The sequence below is a fragment of the Sorex fumeus genome, unplaced genomic scaffold (assembly GCF_029834395.1).
Source record: "Sorex fumeus unplaced genomic scaffold, SorFum_2.1 ptg000063l, whole genome shotgun sequence".
NCBI classification, from domain to species: Eukaryota; Metazoa; Chordata; class Mammalia; order Eulipotyphla; family Soricidae; genus Sorex; species Sorex fumeus.
In genome coordinates this window covers 28016525-28039133 of record NW_026606120.1, presented here as the reverse complement: position 1 = coordinate 28039133, position 22609 = coordinate 28016525, and the positions used below count along the sequence as shown (strand labels likewise).

The following is a 22609-nucleotide window of genomic DNA, read 5'->3' as shown; positions in this document are numbered from 1 at the left end:
CTTATGACATTGCTCAGACCCTGTGAAAGGTAAAACTGTCACACAGAGATAAAATTGTTACAGATTTGGGGTCCCTTCAATTTACCTGTTCTCAGAAGGACCTAATCAATTTAATTAATACAGGATCCCCATTCAATTAGTTAACAGGGAAAACAACAGGAAGAAATTCCAGGCACCTAAGACCCTGAGCACAGAATCCCCATTGTAGTAAAAAAAACTAATTTCTCACATGAGACCCAAGCACAGGTTGCCCATTTAGACACCTATCACAACCAAAATCCCTAACATAAAATTCCATGCTTATAGCACTCCTAAAATAATATCTTCTCTATAAAGAATGACAAATAGAACCCTTAAAACTATTCTAGCCAGAGATGTTCTCTCTGGAGCCTTTCTGATATGTTCCTCTCTTTCACAAGCATCCTTTAACAAGCATCCTATGCTCTTACCCAGAGGGTGAGTCCTACAATTGTACACTTGAGTATTCCAGTCTGAGGAACTCCTACTTCAGTTTTGTGCTTTACATTTCGATCTTTATCATTTTGAGTTCATTTTTGTGAAGGGTGAAAGATTTATGTCTGTCATTTTCTTTTTGCTCATGGTTCAAGTTGTTCCAAAATAATTAACTGAAAAAGACCATCTCTTCTGACTCAGTTCTGGGAAAGCTAGAAGCATATCACTTCACTAGAATTAATAACATATTGATAACATACTGCAACAGACAAGAAATCAAAATCCTTCTCTATGTCCTCCATTCACCCAGTGTCCTACCAGGCCAAGCCTTGAGGATTACAGAAGTAAATTTACATCTTCTGCCACTGTTCATATCTACTGCATGGCTTGCATCTTGGCAGCAGATTAAACTGATGTAAACCTCATTTCATATAGGAATACAGTCAGATATTTCTGTGTTTTTCAGGGATAGGAGGTGAGTGTAAATGATATGGAGCTGGAGAGATATTCAGGCTAGTCTTGTTTACAAGCTTGGAATGTCCTATAGTTCCCAGGGGAATAAAACACGATGGCAAAGGGAGAAAGACAAATATGGGATATTCTTTTTTTTTTTTAATCTCCAACCTGTAGAATAACAGGGCAAGGGAATATGGGCAAACACTTGGCCTTAGGTTGTAGAAATGGAAAGGAGACTAGTGGAGAGTGGACACTAAGGAAGGAGACACATGGATGGAGTGGCCAGGTAAGAAGAGGAAGACTAAAGCTAACACATTGTTCAGGTGTCTTGGTTATCTGACCAAAGGAGAGGTATCAGTAGGCATCAGAACCATAGACTTTAATCCTCCACTGTGCATTGGATCCAAACTACAATAATTAAATCTAAAAATTAATCTGTTAAAGAGGCAGGCTGGGGGTTGGGAGGGAGCCTATGGATATAGGTGGAGGGATGCCCACCCTGATGGTGGGTTTGGAGTTGGAGCACTGTATACCTGAAATAATGTTAACAACTTTGTAAATCAGGGTGCCTAAATTAAAGAAACAAACAAAAACACCCTCACCACTGTTTATAATTAGGGTTTGGAATATAAACAGTTTGGAAACCCAAACCCCAAATATAAACTGTTTATAAACAAATATAACCCCTAAATTTGGCCAGTTCCCTGGAATCCTTGAACAATCTCAGACAGGAATCAAAGGCGTGAGAACATGGGTTGGATGTCAGCATGGAGATCAAACACCGGTGATACCGAGAAAGCACCTTGGACTAGGTAAGGATGTAGTTTCTGAGGCTGACTGAGTTCCCAGAGGCCTTAATGGATCATCAGAACATTAAATGTTAGAATCACAGTTGAGCTTAGGCCTCACTCCTCTCCATAGGGAGCTGGGTCCAGGGTATCTTCAGGGACTTCTGAGTCTGGAGGCTGGGAGGTGCCGTAGTGAGGTGAAGTAGTTGTTAGCCTTCCTTGTAGAGAAGAGAGAAGTGTGAGAGGAAAAAGGAGGGCTGTGATTCCAGCTACAGGAGAGAAGTTACACCATACTCTTACCCATTCCAGAGATAAGAAGCAGTTTTGATTTGTTAAAGAATGGACAGTAAACCAGCAAGTAAACACGCATTTTCAGTGTTGAGGAGGTTCTCTTCTGATAAGACACACTGAAAGATACCTTTCGTATACAATTGTGAGTAAATTGAATTTGCAAGTGGTGAAAAAAATCAAGACAAAGTGTTGATTTGGATTACCAAAGGTCATAATTTATTAAAGAAGTTTATGTTTTATGTTTAAAACTGATTAATTTTAAACTTAAAAATAATTATATTTATTTTAAATTAATTGTATATTTAGAAATTAAAGTAAAAGGAAAATTATCCCTTTAAAGGAAAAATGACACAAAAAGTTGATTATATTTAAAAATTTTGTACTCAAGTAAATATGCCCTCTTTTGTGTAAAGATATGGTTTGGGGCTTTGAATTCTGCCTTCTCTAACTCTTTTTACCTAAATTCCTTTGAGATTATTTTGAGGAAACTTAACATATCATGATTAAGTAAGATCTTATTTATTCACTTGATTATTGTTTAATTTTTCTATTAACGTAATACTGATTAGGAGTATAATTTCACACCCTTCAAAATCTTTATTACAGGTCAGCCACCACTAAAGTACCAATATCCCTACCCCACAATCCACTGGGTCCCCTCCCTTAGTCATTCCTTCCCCCCCCTTTGGTAGCCTTAGTTTTGCTGTTGGAATTCAAGAGCTTATTTGCATTTGACTTTGTTCTCTTGTTTTGTTTCCTTTTTATATCCCATACTTGATTAAGATGGCCTGTATTATTCTTTCTCCTCTGACCCCCCCCAAAAAACTTTTGATAATCTCTACAACGTTCTTAATTCTGTTAGTATTTTAATTGCCAGTGGTGTTAGTATTTATTACCTACAGATAAAAAATGGAGGCTTAGTGTGGAGAATATTCCAACCACAGACTACTGTCAATCCTCACCCACCCAAACACAGACACTCCTGCAGTCTGGCCACCACATCTGTTTCCTGTCAAGTTAAGAAGAGGGTCCAAATGGTGGGGTGAGAAAGGGTTATGCAGGTAGGGCCAAGAAGGATGGAGATTCAGAAAGCATCCTTGTAGGGGCCCAGACTGGTAAAGGAGTGGACTTCTGGTCATCTGGTAATGAGAAGAACCCGCACAAGCCCTCGATCCACTGGGTGACCTTGAGGAAGTTGGCGAGTATCCAGCACCTTTACAAGCAAGTGAATGTTACAGGACTCATCTGCTCAGCAGTCTGCCTTACATGAGACCAGGGCTTGTGGGAAACACGTCCCAGGGAATTTTCTGAAATATTAATAAAGTTTAAGCATCAGCATTGTGTTTCAGTGTGCATGTGTGTACGCACATGTACACGCACGCACACACGCGCGCACACACGCCCACACCACACACCATGAGATTCTCAATCCTTTTCTATGCTGAGGACAGCTTGGTCATTTTTAAAATCTATGATTCCTTCTCAAAGTAATGCTTATACATGTATAAAATGTATTTATGTATTGAAATGTTACTATAAATATTTTAGAAACTTCAAAGATTAAGTCTTCATAGTTATTAGTACATTAAAGAACAAGATGCAGTTGCAAGTTAATAACAACTGTCATTTCAAAAAAATGGAGAACACAAACATTTCATGTTACTGTAATGTTTGCCATAGTACCTATAATTTATGTTGATAAAAATGCACAGGCACTGCTGGAAAGAGTGTACTTTGTCTGTATTCCTAAGAAAAGAACACTCTGGATTTTTGCTGGGTGTTAGAGAAAATGAGGATGACATTTTCTTCCACTCCTATTTGTAAATCTCCTCTATCATATTTCTATCACTGCAGTAACACTTGGGCCATGTGATTAACTGTTTTGTTTAGTATAAAAAGCCGTCTTGGGATTTTTTTTCTGTCTGCACATATATTTTTTAATTTTTTTTATTTTATAAGGTAGTTCACAATATTTGATTACATTTAATATTCAAACACCAATCCCACCACCATTATACCTTCCCACCACCAAATTTGGGATATTTCCATCCCAAGCTCCAATCCCTGTCCTAAAGCACAACTGAAATAATATATTTTGTATTGTCTGTTATGAAGAACTGCTGAAAATGCTTACAAAAAAGTATTCATATAGGAAACATAGTGAAAATTGTTCTATTTTGGTAGGGGCCATTAAGACATTCTTTAGGATTTTACTAACATGTTGTTAAAGGTTTAGTGATGTGAATTTTTGTATATGTATATGAAAATACATATTTATGCACATATGTATATATATATTTCCCTTTATGATTTGTTGCCTACTATCTGAACCCCGTCAAATGTGGTGCGGTGCTTATGGAGAATGGGTAGGGAGTGTCTTAGGTTGTGTCCAGGAATATGTCCACTCCTGAGTAAGACTCTGCCCAAGTGTGTGGGAGTGGCCTTGAATGTGGCAGCTGTTGGGTTCTGGAGGTTTTCAGCTGCCAGGGCTAGGTCCCTTGGGGCAGAGAGGGCTCTCACCTGCCCCCTTCTGGGCACCCTGAGTGAAACAGCCTGGCATGGAGTCTGGTGGCATAGCTGTGGGGGCCTCATGTTATGCTCCCTTTCTGGAGAAGCAGCCCTGTGATCTGGACGGTGGCTGATGATGATATTATCTGGCGCCGGCAGGAGGTGGCTTATGAGCGTGATCCCTGGGTCACTGGAGACTGGGGGAATGAGCAGAGGATCTCCTCTCACGGTCTCATTAAACACAGAGTCCAAGGTCACAAAGTTCCGCATTACCTGGGTTTTGTGGGACTTCACTCATGCGTGAGGCTCAGCTCAAGCGTGTGGGGAGCAGCCTGGAGCGTGGAGGTGGTTGGATTCTGGAGGTTTTTGACTGCCAGGTCTGAGTCCCTTGGGGCAGGGAGAGCTTTCACCTGTTCCCTCTGGGGCACCCCGAGTGAAACAGCCTGGTGTGGAGTACCTCTTGGGATTTTTCACTGGGCTTTTGAAAAGATTAAAATAGAAAAATTGAGGACCAGAGAGAATGCAGGAACTAAGGCACTTATCTCACATGCATTCATTCCAGTTCTCTCCATGGAACTGCATATGGTTCCCCATGCACAGCCAGGAGTGACACCTGCACTAAGTTTAGTTGGGTCTGGCCCCCTAAAATATATTGCTTTTCTATTCATGATCATTATATTCTTTATGTAGCTTTTATTTAATTTGTTTTTAATTTATTTAATGTTTTTCAATAAGTTTTATAATAATATCCTTTATAACTTTCCTTTCAAAAAGAACCATTCTTACAAGCTTTGTAAGCTGTATTACAATTTGCTATTGTAATGAGTATGTTTCCTCACTGTGGAAGAAATTTTAAATTTAATTAGTTTCTGTATATTAAGCTATTAAGCTAGTCGATTGCTTTTGAATGTTCTTTTTTTAAATTTTTTAATTTTTTTTATTAGTGAAACAGCATGAGGTACAGTTGTAGATTTACAATTTTTTGTGCTTGGGTTTGATTATACAGTGATCAGATACCCATCCCTCCACCAGTGCCCATTTTCCACCACCATGGATAAGACCCCCCCACCCCCATCCCCCATCCCCCTCTGCCTCTGTGGCAGGGCAATCCCCTGTGTTCTCTCTCTCCTTTTGGGTGTTGTGGTCTGCAAAAGAGGCATTGAGTGGCAAACATGTTCAGTCCATAGTCCACTTTCAACATGCATCTCCCCTCCCTCCTGGGAGGGTCCTCCAAACACCCTTTATTTGGTGTTCCCTTCTCTATCTGAGCTGCCCTTACCTCTAGAATGCCCAGCTGGCCACTAAGCTATGGAGTAATCCTCCTGGTGCTGATCTCAGCTATTCTTGGGTATTAATCTCATATTTTGTTACTTTATATCCCCCAGATGAATGCAATCTTTCTATGTCTATCCCTCTCTTTCTGACTCATTTCGCTTAGCATGATACTTTCCATGTTGTACCACTTGTATGTAAATTTCATGACTTCATCTTTTCTAACAGCTACATAGTACTCCATTGTGTAGATGTACCAAAGTTTCTTTAACCAGTCACCTGTTCTTGGGCATTCAGGTTTCTTCCAGTTTCTGGCTATTGTAAAGAGTGCTGCAATGAACAAACAAGTGCAGATGTCACTTCGACTATACATTTTTGCCTCTCTGGGATATATTCCCAGGAGTGGTATTGCTGGGTCAAATGGGAGCTCAATTTCTAATTTTTTGAGAATCGTCCATACTGTTTTCCAGAAGGGCTGAACCAGTCGACATTCCCACCAACAGTGAAGGAGTGTCCCTTTCTCGCCACATCCGCGCCAGCATTGGTTGCTTTTGTTCTTTTGAATGTGGGCCAGTCTCTGAGGTGTGAGATGGTATCTCATTGTGGTTTTGATCTGCATCTCCCTCATGATTAATGATGTAGAGCATTTTCTCATGTGCTTTTTTGCCATTCGGATTTCTTCTTTGAGAAAGTTTCTGTTCATTTCATTGTCCCATTTTTGGATGGGGTTGGATGTTTTCTTCTTGTGGAGTTTAACCAGTATTTAGTATATCCTGAATATCAACCCCTTGTCAGATGTGTATTCGGCGAATATCCTTTCCCATTCTGTAGACTGTCTTTGTATTTTGGTCACTGTTTCTTTGGAGGTGCAGAAGCTTCTTAGTTTAAGATAGTCCCATTTGTCTATCTCTGTTTTCACTTGCTCGGCCAGTGGCGTGGCATCTTTGAAGATACCATTAGCTTCAATGTCATGGAGGGTTTTGCAAACTTTGTCTTCAATGTACCTTATGGTTTCTGGTCTGATGTTGAGGTCTTTAATCCATTTTGATCTTACTTTTGTACACGGTTTTAGGCAGAGTTCTGAGCCCATTTTTTTGCATGTAGCCGTCCAGTGATGCCAGCACAATTTGATAAAGAGGCTTTCCTTACTCCACTTCACATTACTTGCACCTTTATCAAAGATTAGATGATCATATGATTGAGGGGAGATGTCAGTTTATTCAACCCTGTTCCATTGGTCTGCAGTTCTGCCTTTGTTCCAGTACCATGCTGTTTAATTATTACTGCTTTGTAGTACAGTTTGAAGTTCGGGAGGTTGATTCCTCCCATTTTCTTTTTCCCAAGAATTGCTTTAGCTATTCGTGGGGGCTTATTGTTCCATATAAATTTCAGGAGTGTTTGCTCCATTTCTTTGAAGAATGTCGTGGGTATCCTTATAGGGATTGCATTGAATTTATACAATGCTTTCGGTAGTATTGCCATTTTGACAATGTTAAGTCTCCCAACCCATGAGCAGGGGATATCTTTCCATTTCCTCATGTCCTCTTTTATTTCCTGAAGTAGCGTTTTGTAGTTTTCTTTGTATAGGTCCTTTACTTCCTTAGTTAAGCTGATTCCTAAGTACTTGATTTTCTGGGGCACAATTGTGAATGGGATTGTTTTTTTCATGTTGCTTTCTTCTCTCTCACTGTTTGCATATAGGAATGCCATGGACTTTTGGGTATTGATTTTATAGCCTGCAACTTTACTATACGAGTCTATTGTTTCTAGGAGTTTTTTGGTGGAGGTTATTGGGTTCTCTAAGTATAGTATCATATCATCTGCGAATAGTGAGAGCTTGATTTCTTCCTTTCCTACCTGAATGCCCTTAATATCTTTTTCTTGCCTTATCGCTATTGCAAGTACTTCCAGTACTATATTGAACAGCAGTGGAGAGAGTGGGCATCCTTGTCTCGTCCCTGACGTTAGGGGGAAGGCTCTCAGTTTTTCCTCATTGAGGATGATGCTTGCTGTAGGCTTGTGGTAGATGGCTTTAATTATGTTGAGGAAGGTCCCCTCTATTCCCATTTTGGCTAGGGTTTTCATCATAAAGGGGTGCTGGATCTTGTCAAATGCTTTCTCTGCATCTATTGATATAATCATATGCTTTTTATCTTTTCTTTTGTTGATATGATGGATTATGTTGATCGATTTCCGAATGTTGAACCATCCTTGCATCCCTGGGATGAATCCTACTTGGTCATGGTGTATGATCTTTTTGATGAGTAGTTGGATTCTATTTGCTAGTAGTTTGTTGAGGATCTTTGCATCTGTGTTCATCAGGGATATCGGTCTGTAATTCTCTTTCTTTGTGGTATCTCTGTCTGCTTTTGGTATCAGTGTGATATTTGCTTTGTAGAAACTGTTTGGAAGTGTTTTTCATATTTCAATTTCGTGGAAAAGCTTAAAGAGGATTGGGAGTAAGTTCTCTTTAAAGATTTGGAAAAATTCACTAGTGAATCCATCCGGAACAGGACTTTTGTGCTTGGGGAGACTTTTTATTACCATTTCAATTTCCTTCATGGTGATAGGTCTGTTCAGGTATTCCAGGTCTTCTTGGTTCAGCCTTGGGAGTCTGTAGGAATCTAGGAATTTATCCATTTCCTCGAGGTTTTGATGTTCCGTGGCATAAAGCTTCTCAAAGTACTCCCTGAGGATCCTTTGAATTTCTGTAGTTGCTGTTGTAATGACCCCCTTTTCATTTCTGATTCGGTTTATTAGGGTTTTCTCTCTCCCTTTCTTTGTGAGTTTTGCTAGAGGCTTATCAATCTTGTTAATTTTCTCGAAGAACCAGCTCTTGGTTTCATTGATCTTTCGGATTGTTTTTTGGGTTTCCATCTCGTTAATCTCTGCTCTGAGTTTTATTATTTCCTTTCTCCTATTCGGGTTGTGCTCCTTTTCTTTGGTCCTTCTGCAAGCTCTTAAGCTGTGAGGTTAGGTTACTCATGTGTGCTCGCTCCTCCTTCCTGAGGAATGCTTGTAGAGCTATAAACTTTCCTCTTAACACAGCTTTTGCTGTGTCCCATAAGTTTTGGTAACTCGTGTCCTCATTTTCATTCGTTTCTAGGAATCTTTTGATTTCCTCTTTGAGTTCCTGTCTAAGCCACTCGTTCTTCAGAAGAGCACTGTTTAATTTCCAGGTTTTTGATTTAGTTTTCTGTTTTTGTATGTGATTTACTTTTAATTTCAGCGCATTATGGTCTGAGAAGATTGTCGATACAATCTCTATCTTCTTAATTTTTTGGAGGCATGTTTTGTTTCTCAGCCTGTGCTCTATCTTGGAGAATGTTCCATGTACGGTTGAGAAGAATGTGTATTCAGCTTTTTGAGGATGAAGTGTCCTGTATATATCTACTAAGTCCCTTTCTTCTATTGTTTCCCTCAGATGAAGTATGTCCTTGCTAAGCTTGAGTCTGGTTGATCTATCAAGAGGTGACAAAGCAGTGTTGAAGTCTCCCACTAGAATTGTGTTGCTGTTGATGTCTTTTTCCAAATCTATGAGTAGTTGTTTTAAGTACTTTGCTGGTCTCTCATTAGGTGCATATACATTTATTATTGTAAGTTCTTCCTGTTGTAATGATCCTTTGATCAATAAGAAATGACGTTCACTGTCTCTTATGACCTTCCTCACTCTGAGATCGATGTGGTCTGATATTAGGATGGCTACCCCAGCTTTTTTCTGGGAGCTGTTTGCCTGTAGGATTGTTTTCCAGCCTTTGTCTCTGAGTCTGTGTTTGCTTTGACTATTGAGATGTGTTTCTTGCAGGCAGCAGAATGTTGGGTTCAATTTTCTAACCCATCCTGCCACTCTATGTCTTTTAATTGGTGTGTTTAGCCCATTGACATTGAGAGAGATTATTGTTATGGGATTTTGTCCCATTGTTCTGTTGAAATTTGGTGTATTTGAGGAGCCTTTCTTGCCTTAAAGTGGCCCATTTAGTTGTTCTTGTAACCACGGTTTTGAGTCTATGAAGTTCCTGAGCTGTTGTTTGTCTGTGAAACTGTGTGTTGTTCCTTCTATTATGAATGAGAGTCTCGCTGGGTAAAGTATTTTTGGGGAGGCATTTATTTCATTGAGTTTTTTTACTATGTCCCACCACACTTTTCGGGCCATAAGGGTTTCATCAGAAAAATCAGCTGTGAATTTTAAGGATGCTCCTTTGTAAGAGATTTCTTTCTTCGATCTTTCTGCTTTCAGAATTTTGTCTCTGCCTAAGGTTTTGGTCATTTTGATCAGAATGTGTCTTGGGGTATTTTTATTCGGATTTCTTCTAGCTGGTACCCTTCAGGCCTCCTGAATATGGTCACAAGTTTTCTTCAGCTCTGGAAACGTTGTAGCAATGATGTCTTTGACAGTTTCTTCTTCATCAAGGTTTTCTTCCTGTACCTCTGGGACTCCAATAATTCTTATGTTACCCCTCTTGGCTTCATCACGATCTTCTCTTGCCATCTGTTCCCGAATTGTGAGTCTCTTTTCCATTTTCTGCTCCTTTCTGGAGAGTCTCTGAACTTCATCTTCGAGCTCACTGATTCTGTTCTCAGCAGCTGTTACTCTGCTGCTGAGGCCTTCCACTGAGTTTTTCAATTCGCCTATGAGATTTTTCAGGTCTGACATTTCTGATTGCATTTTCCTCATTTCTGCCTTCAAATCCTCTTGTCTTCTATTGGCATTGCTTTCCATTATTTCTTTTAGTTCCCTAAGCATCCTAAGTAGCTCCCTCCTGAATTCCTTGTCAGAGAGGTTGTCTAACACTGCAGTACTGTTGGTGTCATCTGGGCTAGACTCTTCAATAAGAAAGTTTGGTGGGCTTTTGCGTTGCTTTACCATTGTGAAAACTGTGGTTTAGTCCTTAACATTCACTGTTACTATACTGCTTGATATGCAGTGTGAGTTAAGATAGGCTTATGAGTTATTGGCTACTGTGTTTCTAGTGACTGAGTTAAACTAGAGAACTTTCCATCGAAGAAGGTAGCTTATGGTTCCTATGGCATATGTAGCGGCTCCGGAAAGAGTCCCTGGCACTGAGCGAGGAGTTGGGAACGTCGATGGAGCTAGCTGTGCATGCGCAGAGAGGGTCCCAGGCCTGGGGGCGGGCTGTACCTGGTTGGAATAGGAGCCGTTCGCTTGGTTGCCCAGAGCTGGGCCTCCGGGCCCGTCCCGCGCAGACCAGGGGTAAAACCGGCTTTCTAGGAGGTGGAGCTAGCTGGGCATGCGCACAGAGGGTCCCAGGCCCTTGGGGGCAGGCTGTACCTGGTTGGAATAGGAGCCGTTTACTTGGTTGCCCAGAGCTGGGCTTCCGTGCCCGTCCCGCGCAGACCTTGAATATTCTTATTACACAATCACATCATTTGGAAACTTACTCTCCCCATATTCCCTGATTTCAATTTCCTTGATTTTCTCTTATGCATTGATATGAGTTTCCGGGTTGTTTTCAGTAAAAATAGCAATGACTTTAACCTGGTTTTAAAGGAAATACTATTCGACATCAAGGAGCCATGTGGTAGAAGCAAACTTAAGAGAGCTAGAAAGAGCCAATCATTAACTTGCAAAATATGTTAGCTAGCTTTTGGAATGCATCCATATTAAAATGAAATTATTTAGACTTGAAGTTAAAAGTAAAAATGAAAGTAGTAGACTCTCTGAATCAATATTTGCTATTTTGTGTTGGCGGATGTTGAGGTGGGGCTTAGTCATATCTGGCTGTGCTCAGGGTCACTCCTGGCTCTGTGCTCAGAAATCAGTCCTGGTGGTACTCAGGGTGCCTTATGGTATGCCAAGGATTGAACTTGGGTTGGCTTCAAGCAAGATAGTACTACTGCTGTACTATCTCTTCAGCCTCACTACTTTCTTTTCATTTCATTTTTCGATTACCTAAGCTTTTGAGGCTACTAGCACGTCTTGTACCTGCATAGAAATATATGTGATGTGTGCACATGTCTTTCCAATAGCATTGCCAGAAAAATATTGATAGCTCTGAAATGACCATGTTAGGAGCATTCACCTCAAGGAAAATGTCAAATGTTGCCTATTGAGATTTGTTTGTTTTTAGTTTGGGGGCCTCACCTGGTGGTGCTCAAGGCTTACTCCTGGCGCTATACTCAGGGATTACTCCTAGTGGTGCTCAGGGGACCATCTAGGGTGCTGGGAAGTTGAGCCTGGATCAGCCACATGTAAGCCAAGTGTCCTACCATGGTGCTATCTCTTCTACCACTATCTGTATTTTTTTTTCCTTTTTGAGTCACACCTGGAGATGCACAGGGGTTACTTCTGCCTCTGCACTCAGGAATTATTCGTGGTAGTGCTTGGGGTATGATATTGGATGCTTGGAATTGAATCTGGGTCAGCCGTGTGCAAGACAAATGCCCTACCCACTGTACTATTGCTCCAGCCCCCGATCTGGGTTTTGATTTTCCTTAATATCATTGACATCATCTATCATGGATATGTTGAATACTGATGTTTGCTCTTGGTTCTGACATTTTCCTAGCTTATTACCTCAAATGAAAGATAGGGCATGACAGGACTGGTAGGTTGCTCCATAACTGGAAGCCTGCCTCATGAGCAAAGGGGAGAAGGCAGTTGGAATAGAACAGGGAACACTAAGGAAATGATGGCTGAAGGTATTGGTCGGGATGGGAGATGTGTGCAGAAAGTAGATAAAGGACCGAGCATGATAACCTCTCAGTGTCTGTATTGCAAACCATAATGCCCCAAAGTAGAGAGAGATTATGGGGAATATTGTCTGCCATGGAGGCAGGGGGAGTATGGGAAAGTGGGGGTAAACCACGGATATTGTTGGTGGGGAATGTGCACTGGTGTTTGACCATTGTGTGATTGTAACCCAAACATCAAAGCTATTAACTATCTCACGGTGATTCAATAAAATTTAAAAAAAAAAGAAAGATAGGGTATGAGGGATGGGAGAAAGAAGGAAGGATTCTTTAATCACGGTATTAACTTAAATGCATCATATCTCCACAGATAGCTGTGAGGAGCCACTGGCATCCACCCTGCCCCGGGGGTCCTTCAGCAGCTCCTCAGAGCTGTCCCCTAGCCATGGCCCTGGGTTTGCAAGTCTTAATCGCAGAGATGGTGAGTTTGTTACCAACTTCTTACTTATCCATCCTGGCTATCTTTAGAGAGAGAATTAATTGCCATCTTAGTAAATGTTTATTCTTTGAGCTCAAAATTTTTTATATTGCAGTAGTGTTGAAGAAAGAGGTTCATTATATTCTCTTTTGCTAACTTAAAAAAATCATTTCTGTATTTTTATTTGAATGTCTTCCTTCCCTGTAGATGGTTAGAATATGGTCTTAAGTGAGTCTCAAGTCAGATGGAAATTGTGGCAGTTGTCGAATAATTGCAATCTGAACATCCAATTTTAGTTTTAGAAGAATGACTACTGAAGAGTGACTATTCAAGTACACTCATAATAACGGGAACAACAAACTAATGAGCCAATCCCATGACCACAGCAAGGCAATGAAATAGACCAGTGCATTGCATTAGTGAGATGTGAAGATGCAGTGCGATATCCGTTCTAAGAATCCTTTGGCTCTGAAATGACCGTGATAAAAGCATTAGACCCAGAGAAAGAGAACTAGGACACAAGTAACTGAGGAATTGAGGCTGGGAAAGGAGCTTATTCATAACCACCCTTGTGGTCTTTTGTCATGAAGAATTTTGTGGCCAGACACTCCTCAAATCACCCATCATTATTATTTTTTTGTTCCAGTAAATGTTGTCTGTGGAATATATGAATATATGTGGAATATATAATTAACAGCTCTTGCTGTGCTGATTAACACTATCTTAACATGTACGTTTTCCTGTGGTTGTCCAGGGTTTTCATAAACTAGGTCAGAAATGTATGTAGTTGAAGGAAACCCAGTCATCTTATGTATTTGGTTTCCAAATTGCAGGGACAGACTTAAGCCCCAAGTGATATGACCATAATGCTGAGAAATTTCAAAAACATTGGAGAGAAAAAGATACAAAGATTAATTTATTTTCATTACCTGTAGTTTCAAAAGCTAATAGCTCAGAATATGATAAGCTATCTTTCTACATCGGTACAAAGCTAACCTTTGATATCTTCCAAATTTAATTTTTATGAGTTATACTCTGCAAATGAGGATATGTTAGTGACTGTAGTTTTTCTGTCTCAGACAATGAACACTCTTGATGAGTTAGCAATTCTGTAAGATTTTATGAATACAGATTCACACCTCTGTGTGTAAGTCTCACCACTTCCCTCCAACAAATTTTCTAATATCATTTCATTACCCTAATTCTCCCTTTCTCCTCTTTTCTTTCCCTCAGTAACTGTCATGGTTTTCACATAAGAACTGGTTTTGTTGGATTTTGCCAATTTGTTTTGATTATTTGTATTGTACATACTAAGGGAAATTAAAGATAATCATCAGAGAATTTCACATGATCACCTCAACTTCCATTCTTATTTTTGTCAAAGACATGGATGGCTTCATCTTTTTAATAGCAGATTTATACTCAGCTGAACTTAGAAAAGACACTTCTCTATTCTGTTTAGCCTTTGTCTCTGTGTTAGTTACACACTTTCAGTAGTTTACTCCAATCTTTCATTGAGAAATTGTGACTGTGAGTTCAGATCATTGGTATTTCAGATGATTATTATTATTATTTTTGCTTTTTGGGTCACACCTGGTGATTCTAAGGGGTTACTCCTGACTCTGCACTCAGGAATTACTCCTGGCAGTGTTCAGGGGATCATATGGGATGCTGGGAATCTAACCAGGTTGGCCACATGTAGGGCAAACACCCTACCTGCTGTGCTATCACTCCAGCCCCTCAGCTGATTATTGGTATATGGGACTCAGTTACTACCATCTCATCTTTTTCTATTTGTCATTGCTTTGCATATTTGATGTTTGTTTTTTTCCTACCAGTTTCTCTGTCTTTTTCTTTGGATAATTTTTACTTATTATTATATTTGACTTAAAAAGAAGAACTACCATTGTATTTATATCTTGGTATATATTTGAGAATATTATCATTACTAAACATTCTATTTTTATGGAGATATACATGAATAATAGCATAAAATTTACCATCAAACTTCTTTCAGTGATATTAACTACATTTACATTGTTGTGCAATCAACACCAACACCTGTTTCCATTAACTTTGTGTAAAACTGAAACTCTGTACTCATGAACGAATTACACATTTTTCCCTTCTTCATAGCCCCTGGTAGTCTCCATTCTACGTAATGTACAAATGATTTTGATTCTTCAAAGGACCACATATTAGTGGAACTGTACAATGTGGGCTTGTTTCATATTGCATTATGTACTCAAGACTCATCTATGTTGTAACATATGGCAGAATTTTCTTTACTGGAACAGGGGATGCTTCCAAGCAGCACTTAAGGACTCTGGAGGGCACTCCATGATAATTTGGCCAACTGAGTGCTCTGATAGTGGGGGTCCTCCAGAGTACACCTTGTGGTGCTCTGGGGGCCATGGCTATAGGTAATTAGATACAGGGATTTGTGTATCCAGATGTGTGCTTCTGTGCCCTGAGCTATCACCATAGAATTTCCTTTCCTAAAACTACTAGTGATATTTAATTGTACGTATTTATGATGAGCTGGAGCAATAGCACAGTGGGTAGGGCATTTGCCTTGCCCACAGGCGACCCGGGTTCTATTCCTCCATCCCTTTCGGAGAGCCCAGCAAGCTACCGAGAGTATCCTGCCTGCACAGCAGAGCCTGGCAAGCTCTCCATGGCATATTAGATATTCCAAAAACAGTAACAAGTCTCACAATGGAGATGTTACTGGTGCCTCTTGAGCAAATCGATGAACAACAGGAGACAGTGCTACAGTGCTTTATATGTATATAAATGTATATATATATATATATATATATATATATATATATGCTTTTTTTGAGCGATCCACTGTTCCAGGTGCTCTTGGTCACTAGGAACCACTTCTAGCAATACTTGGTCTGATAGTTTGGTGCTTAGGCTGTTGGGTGCTGGGAGTCAAGCTCAGTTCTCATTTGATTCCCAGCACTCCAGGGAATCTGAAGCTGAGCTATAGGGGTATATAGTTGTAAAGACTCCTACTGTTGTTTACTAAAATTACTGGTCTTTTGTCTAAATGCCAGATTTTTCGTTTGTTCTTGTTTGGGAGCCACACCTAGACGTGCTCAGGACTTACTCCTGGCTCTGTGCTCAGTGACTGCTCCTGGTAGGACTCAGAGGACTGTGTAATCTCTGGGCAGCTGGGGAAAGCCCTGCACAGCTCTCCCTCTCGCTGCCTGTGTTTGGTGTACTCGGGCTGCTCCCCCACCCAGGGTGGCCCATGCCATGGGGCGGATGAAGGAGGAAACGAGGACCAAGTTGGTTGATGATTAGTTGCCATTTATTCCATTTCCCCCACGCGCCTGTTCCAGTCTCACTAAGCTCTCCATTCTAGTATCACACTGCCCCTCATTCCCATCTCCTCCTGTCTCTTCTGCTCATCTCTCTGTACTCCCTCTTGCAGCCACGGCTCTCGTCTCTCCACGTGCCTGCTCCTGCATTCTTCCCCTACATTCTTCTCCCTCTGACCCCCTTGCTAGTCTCTCTGCACTCCACCTTGCTATCCTTGTCTCTCTTGTCTCTCTCCAACTCTGCATTGGAGCTAGACACCACACCCTGGTTGCAAAGTCAGCAGGAGAAAGCTCTTCCTTTGTTCATGGGCAAAATACCACTTAGGGGCGTTTCTGCTCTCCTTAGTCCAATAATTTAATTAACATCGTAATTAACATCTTAATTCTACTTCTTAATATTAGTTATTTTGTATGGACACAGTAAGAAATAGATTGAGGTTGTAGGGTGGCTCTCCTAGGACATCTCACCACAGACTCAGACTACAGTGCTCAGGCCAGATTAATCATTCTTAACCCTAGCAGGGTTTGAATCTAGTTATTACTTTTTTGGATCATGGCAGAATTTGTCCATGATCATGCTCTTCACTTAAAGTTAAGTACTATGGTGCTTTGGCCAGGCCCATTTCAATGCCAGGGTACTTCACTGCTTGCCCTGGATCCTTCCAGTCCCTCATCAGGACCCTGCTTTTGGGGTGCCAGGAAGTAAGGGCAACTGACGCTTAACTTGAGAGAACAAATGCCGCAAATTGACTCTCATTTGGAGTCAGTTAACTCCCAGCTTACAAAAGCATAGCATTAACTGTTTTTCTGTGTCCATACAAAAAGGATTTTACTCTGAATTAACTATGCGAAGGACTTAAGGAGAAGAGAAAAACAATATTTACAAGTTAACAGAGCACACAGAAAGAGGTTACAAATAAACACAGAGGAATGGAAGCACTGTGATGGGAGCAACCCAATAAACCTAAATCCCCTGTGGCAAGGCGGAAAGGACAAACCAGTATTATTCTACAGGGGACCATAGAGCGACTGAGGCCAGATTCAGCATGTGCAAGACTCTGGCTGGTGAAATCCCAGATTTCTGCCTTGGGTGCATGTACGGACACTTCTCTGTGAAGGTGCTTGCTTGTGCACTGGAGACCTGTATGATTTCAAAGTTGAGACACTTTCCCTGCTTGGACCCTTGGGTCCTTCTTTGCTGCTGCTGGCAGTGTGGAGAGTCTGAGGCTTTGAAGGCCCCAAAGGCTGTGAGCCTTACTTAGCTCTGAGAGCAAGGTGTGGGGAGGAGGGCTCATCTATTTCGGCACCTTTGGTATATCACCGGGGTTCAGAGTCTCATCACCACATCCAGTTTTTAGCAGTCAAGATGGTATCTCACACATGGAGTCTGGTGTGAGATGGCATCTCATGATTCGGATTTCTCTGATGGTAAGTGATGCTGAGCTTGTTTTCATGTGCCTACTGGCCATCTGCCTGTCTGCTGATCAAGTTGACAGGTGGGGGTGGAGTGGGGTTGGGGTTGAGGAGGGAATCTGGGAACACCGGTGGAGGGAAAGTAACACTGGTTCAGGAATTGGTGTGGAGTTATTGAATTCCTAAAATTCGACTATTAGTAACTTTGTAAATAATAGCTCTTTAATTAATAAAAAAAAAAGGAGTCTTTCTTCTTACCGGTGAAGTTCACGGGACCCTAGATAATCAAATGCCCCATAGTACATGTCCTCCCCTACTTGTTCTGTAACCCAAACCCATGATTCCAATACATGGTTCCAGACACTGTGTTACCCTGTAATCCAAGTACATGGTTCCATACCTGTGTAGTTTGACTCAGCAGTAGCTGGTACTTCACCAACTTCTTCTTATTCTCCATCACCCCAGGATTGGGGGAACACACCTTCAAAAATGCTGATGCCTGAGTTTATTAAAAATTTTCTGGTAAGAAACTTGTTGGAATTGAATGAACTATATGGTTGGCTTTTTTTTTTTCAGTTTTTTTTTTAAGGAAATATTTCTCTAAAATATCTTGGATTTTTCCTAGATGTTTTTGAGTTTCAAAAAAATTTTACCAACAATTTAAAGTGTCTCAAATATCACAGTTTTGAGCAAGAATTTTGCAAGTAATATTTGATCATTATATCTATTTGATGATTAAAGGTGGCCATAGTCTGGTCTAGTCATATTTTATAGTTATATGCGCATAAATTTATACATATATAAATTTAAGTCAGTGACTATTTCCTAAAGTTAAATATTTCATATTTTGTGATTTTAAATCATCATTGCTACAATGCACTAAAAATTCAAATTATCACATTAATTAGACTTATTATACATTTAACATTTTCTATTATGTATTTTCCATTTGCACATCTAATTTACATACTTTTTTTGTTTTATATGAATTTAAGTAATGAAGTGATAATTCATTCAATATCAGACTAAGTGCTCCTGAATTTGTTTTAGAGATGTCTAATAAAATGTCTTCACTGATATAATATCCCATGCCTTTTTATGCAAAGAAATAGAAATCATTGAAAAGTTAAAGTTCCTGAATGCCCGTTTGCAGAATGGGAAACATACACTTCCATTTGCTTGGAAACATGCACTTATTTTATACCTGCTTAAGAAAATTGATGCCATTAAATAAAAATGGAAAGTTCTTGAAAATTGGTTTTGACTGTTTAAAATTGGCTGAAAGTCTCTCTCCATAAATATTTAGTATATTTCATACAAAACTCAGATAAAAGTGCTTATATAAAATTGTTGAAATCTGATTATGTATTATAAATGAGAATATATTATAATATTGACTTCAATTTTCCTTTTTTATTTTATTTATTTTTTTGTTTTCGTTTTGGTTTTTTTTGCTTTTTGGCTCACACCCAGCGATGCTCAGGGGTTATTTCTGGCTCTGCACTCAGGAATTACTCCTGGCGGTGCTTGGGGCACCATATGGGATGCCGGGGATTGAACCCAGGTCAGCTGCATGCAAGGCAAACGCCCTACCCGCTGTGCTATTGCTCCGGCCCCTTCAATTTTCCTTAAAAAAAAAAAAAAAACTACTACAAGTTATTCCAGACAAAATTTTTAAAACAACAAATGAAAATAAAACTATTTTATCATAAGCCATTCTGGTCTTTCATTCCTCATATTGCTTGTGAAAAGTTTTTTTTTTTTTTTGCAATTATTGTTACTCTAGGTGAAACTCCATCAGTAGCTATGCAGATAACTTTTCCAACTTGTTGGAACTTGCATGCCCGGCCTTATCAGAAGTTATTTGGAACTGACTAGGAAGAAACATTTTGCCCTATTTTTGGTGCCCAGAAATGCTTGTATTAACACAAATCACCACCATGCTGCTAAAATGCATGAGCCTTATCATATCAGCTTACTTCATTGGTGACTGTGCAGATGGAATTGCTTTGAACATATCAAAAATGACATCAAAGAATACTGCATTGTTTATTTGTTTAAATTTTTATTGAAGCAACATTGATTTATAACATCGTAAAGGTTTTCTATATACACTACTACAGTTGACATCTGTGTATGCCATGTTATAATCTCAAACAAAGTGAATTTTCCTCCTATAAAATACTGCACTGTTCATTTGGAAAACAAAGTAAATTGAGAGAGAGATCAAACTGCCTCACTGTTTTCATTTATTTTGTAGTTTCCCATCTCTCCCATACTGAGACCCTGAGCAACAGACTGTAATCAGTCAATGCAAGAAAAGCTTCCTCTAATGCTCCCAATACAATTGATCAGTAAATATTTTAGAAACTAATCTCAGCATATAGAGATTTATGTTTAACTTTCAAAATATAATTAGGTATGAAAGTTTATAATATACTTTTATGAGATATAGAGAAATGATAAACTAAAGAAAAAAATTTTAATTTTGGTTACCAGAAATTTTATGTTTTCTTGTAACATGGCCCTATAACGAGTATAACTTTCTAATAACCAAAATAGGACTATACATCAAATCACTGTTTTTAACAAAGAATAAGAAAAAGCATAGAAAGAGCAAATAATAAATGTAAACATCAAAATATGTCAACTCATGGTATGAATTTGAATACTAAGTAAAAGTAGCAATGTAGCACTGTCCTCCCATTGTTCATTGATTTGCTCAAGCGTCCACCAGTAACATCTCCATTGTGAGACTTGTTGTTACTGTTTTTGGCATATCGAATATTCCATAGGTAGCTTGCCAGGCTCTGCTGTGCGGATGTGATACTCTCAGTAGCTTGCAGGGCTCTCTGAGAGGGGCGGAGGAATTGAATCCAGGTCGGCTGAACTCGGGTCGGCCATGTGAAAGGCAAATGCTCTACCCACTGTGGAATTTTTTTCACTTCATTTCATCATCCTGTTATTTGTCGATTGCCTCAAGCAAGCCCCAGTAACGTCTCTTTCATCCTAACCCTGAGATTATATTCAAGGCTCTTTAGGAGAATGAGACCCATCATTGTTACTGGTATTTGGCATATTTGGTACGCCACTGGGAGTTTGCCAGACTCTGCCCTGTGGGCAGGCTACATTAAATAGCCTGCAAGTTTGTCCAAAGTAGGAATGAGATAATAAGATGTCATAAAAAGATGTCCTGATATGATGTCGGCTGCGCAGTTCTGGGCACTGGATTTTATAGTCTCTGAGTCTTGGCCGTTGATGGGATTACACGGCGCCAGAGGCCAGGCGGTGGGTGTGATCCCCGCCTACTAGAATTTGGAGGATCTGGGTGGAGGATGCTCGACTCCAATCCGAGTAGGCTTGGAGGTCTCGGCCCCGGAACCCGCGTAGATTCATCCCTCTGCCAGTACCTTCATGTGTGCGGAGAGTGGTCTCAGCAAGGTGGGGGCTGGTCCTGGAGGTCTTCGGCTGCCGGAGTCCTGGACGGGGTGGGGAGGAAAGGTCAACCGGCTCCCCTCCAAGGGGCCCTGGCGAGGAACAGCCAGGCGCGGGGGCAGAAGACTGCACTGTTCTCGTCCGGGAACTGGATTTTATAGTCTCTGAGTCTTGGCCGTTGATGGGATTACACGGCACCAGGGGGCCAGGTGGTGGGTGTGACCCCCGCCTACTGGATTTTTGAGGATTTGGGTGGAGGATGCTCGACTCCAATCCGAGTAGGCTTGGAGGTCTCGGCCCTGGAACCCGCGTGGATTCGTCCCTCTGCCAGTACCTTCATGTGTGCGGAGAGTGGTCTCAGCATGGTGTGGGCTGGTCCTGGAGGTCTTCGGCTGCCGGAGCCCTGGTCAGGGCAGGGAGGAAAGCTCAACCCGCTCCCCTCCAAGGGGTATTGCTCCAGCTCAAATAAAAGTACTTGCTACAAAACATCTGATAGTAAACAATTCTTTCATTTTTAAGACAAGAGGCACACTTCTTGTATATTTCTATCTGCTATCCACAGGACAGGAGCCTGGAAGGACTGGTTGAAAATCACAATAAACCAGAGTTGTTGTTTTTTTTTTCCGATTTTTGGGCCACACCCAACAGTGCTTCATGATACATCAAGGTTTATTCCTGGTTCTCTGTCCAGAATTCACTCCTAGAAATGCTCATGGTCCATATGTGTTGCCAGGGATTTGAACCTGAATTGGCTGCATGCAAAAGATGTATTACCTTATCTCCTGTACTCTCTCTAACCATAATCAGATATTTTATGAAGATGTATGAGTCACTTTCACTGTCCTCCTGTTGTGAAGATATATGAGTATATAGGAAAATTTTTACCTAAAATCTTTTTATCTGTAATACCTGTTTTTCTATACTTCGTAAACATTTTTTGATCTATTAAGGTGAATACACATTTTCTTTTTAAGTCATCATTACTTTTATGATTTTTTTAACTTACAAATAACTTTGTATCTGAGGTGTGGGAATTGTACTTGAATGTGAGATTCAATAGTATTCTTGTAAAGTATGCTTGTGCATTCAAGTTTTGCCTTGGCTCCAGGGAGCTTTATTAATTCATTAATTTATTAATGTGTTATGGCAGCCTTTGGGAAGGGAAATGCCTAGTGGGCAGATATAAATGTTCTGCTGTTGAAGTGTCAAGTGTCACTTGTGTGTCCCATAGAACCAATCTACTCTGATTTTGCAACACTTTTTGTAGCCATCAGAGACTCTAAGTTACTACAGCACAGTTGAGGCACAACCAAAGTCCCAAGATGCATTTTTGCTGCCACCAACCTTTAGGGAGGTGGTCTTCTCCATCCTTTTCTCCACTAAATATCCTGGATAATTATGGCACCTCAGATAAGAATGTTTTTTTACTTTTTCCAACCTTATATTTTTTCCTTTGTATGGAAGAGTCTTCCAGAGAGTTTATCTTTGTATTGTTTCCAAGACAGAATTTGGATAAAAAAATGGGGTTGTGA

General features: G+C 40.3%; 1 protein-coding gene across 1 annotated transcript in view; it reads left to right on the top strand.

Moving 5' to 3' along the window:
• The first annotated feature begins 12418 nt into the window (after positions 1–12418).
• The window catches only part of LOC130034972 (contactin-associated protein-like 3), a 201278-nt gene continuing 191087 nt past the window's right edge, over positions 12419–22609 (top strand). The window contains exons 1-2 of the mRNA XM_056126469.1: positions 12419–12428; positions 12790–12900. Of these exons, the coding sequence (XP_055982444.1) occupies positions 12419–12428; positions 12790–12900 (121 nt within the window). The remainder of the gene's footprint in view (positions 12429–12789; positions 12901–22609) is intronic.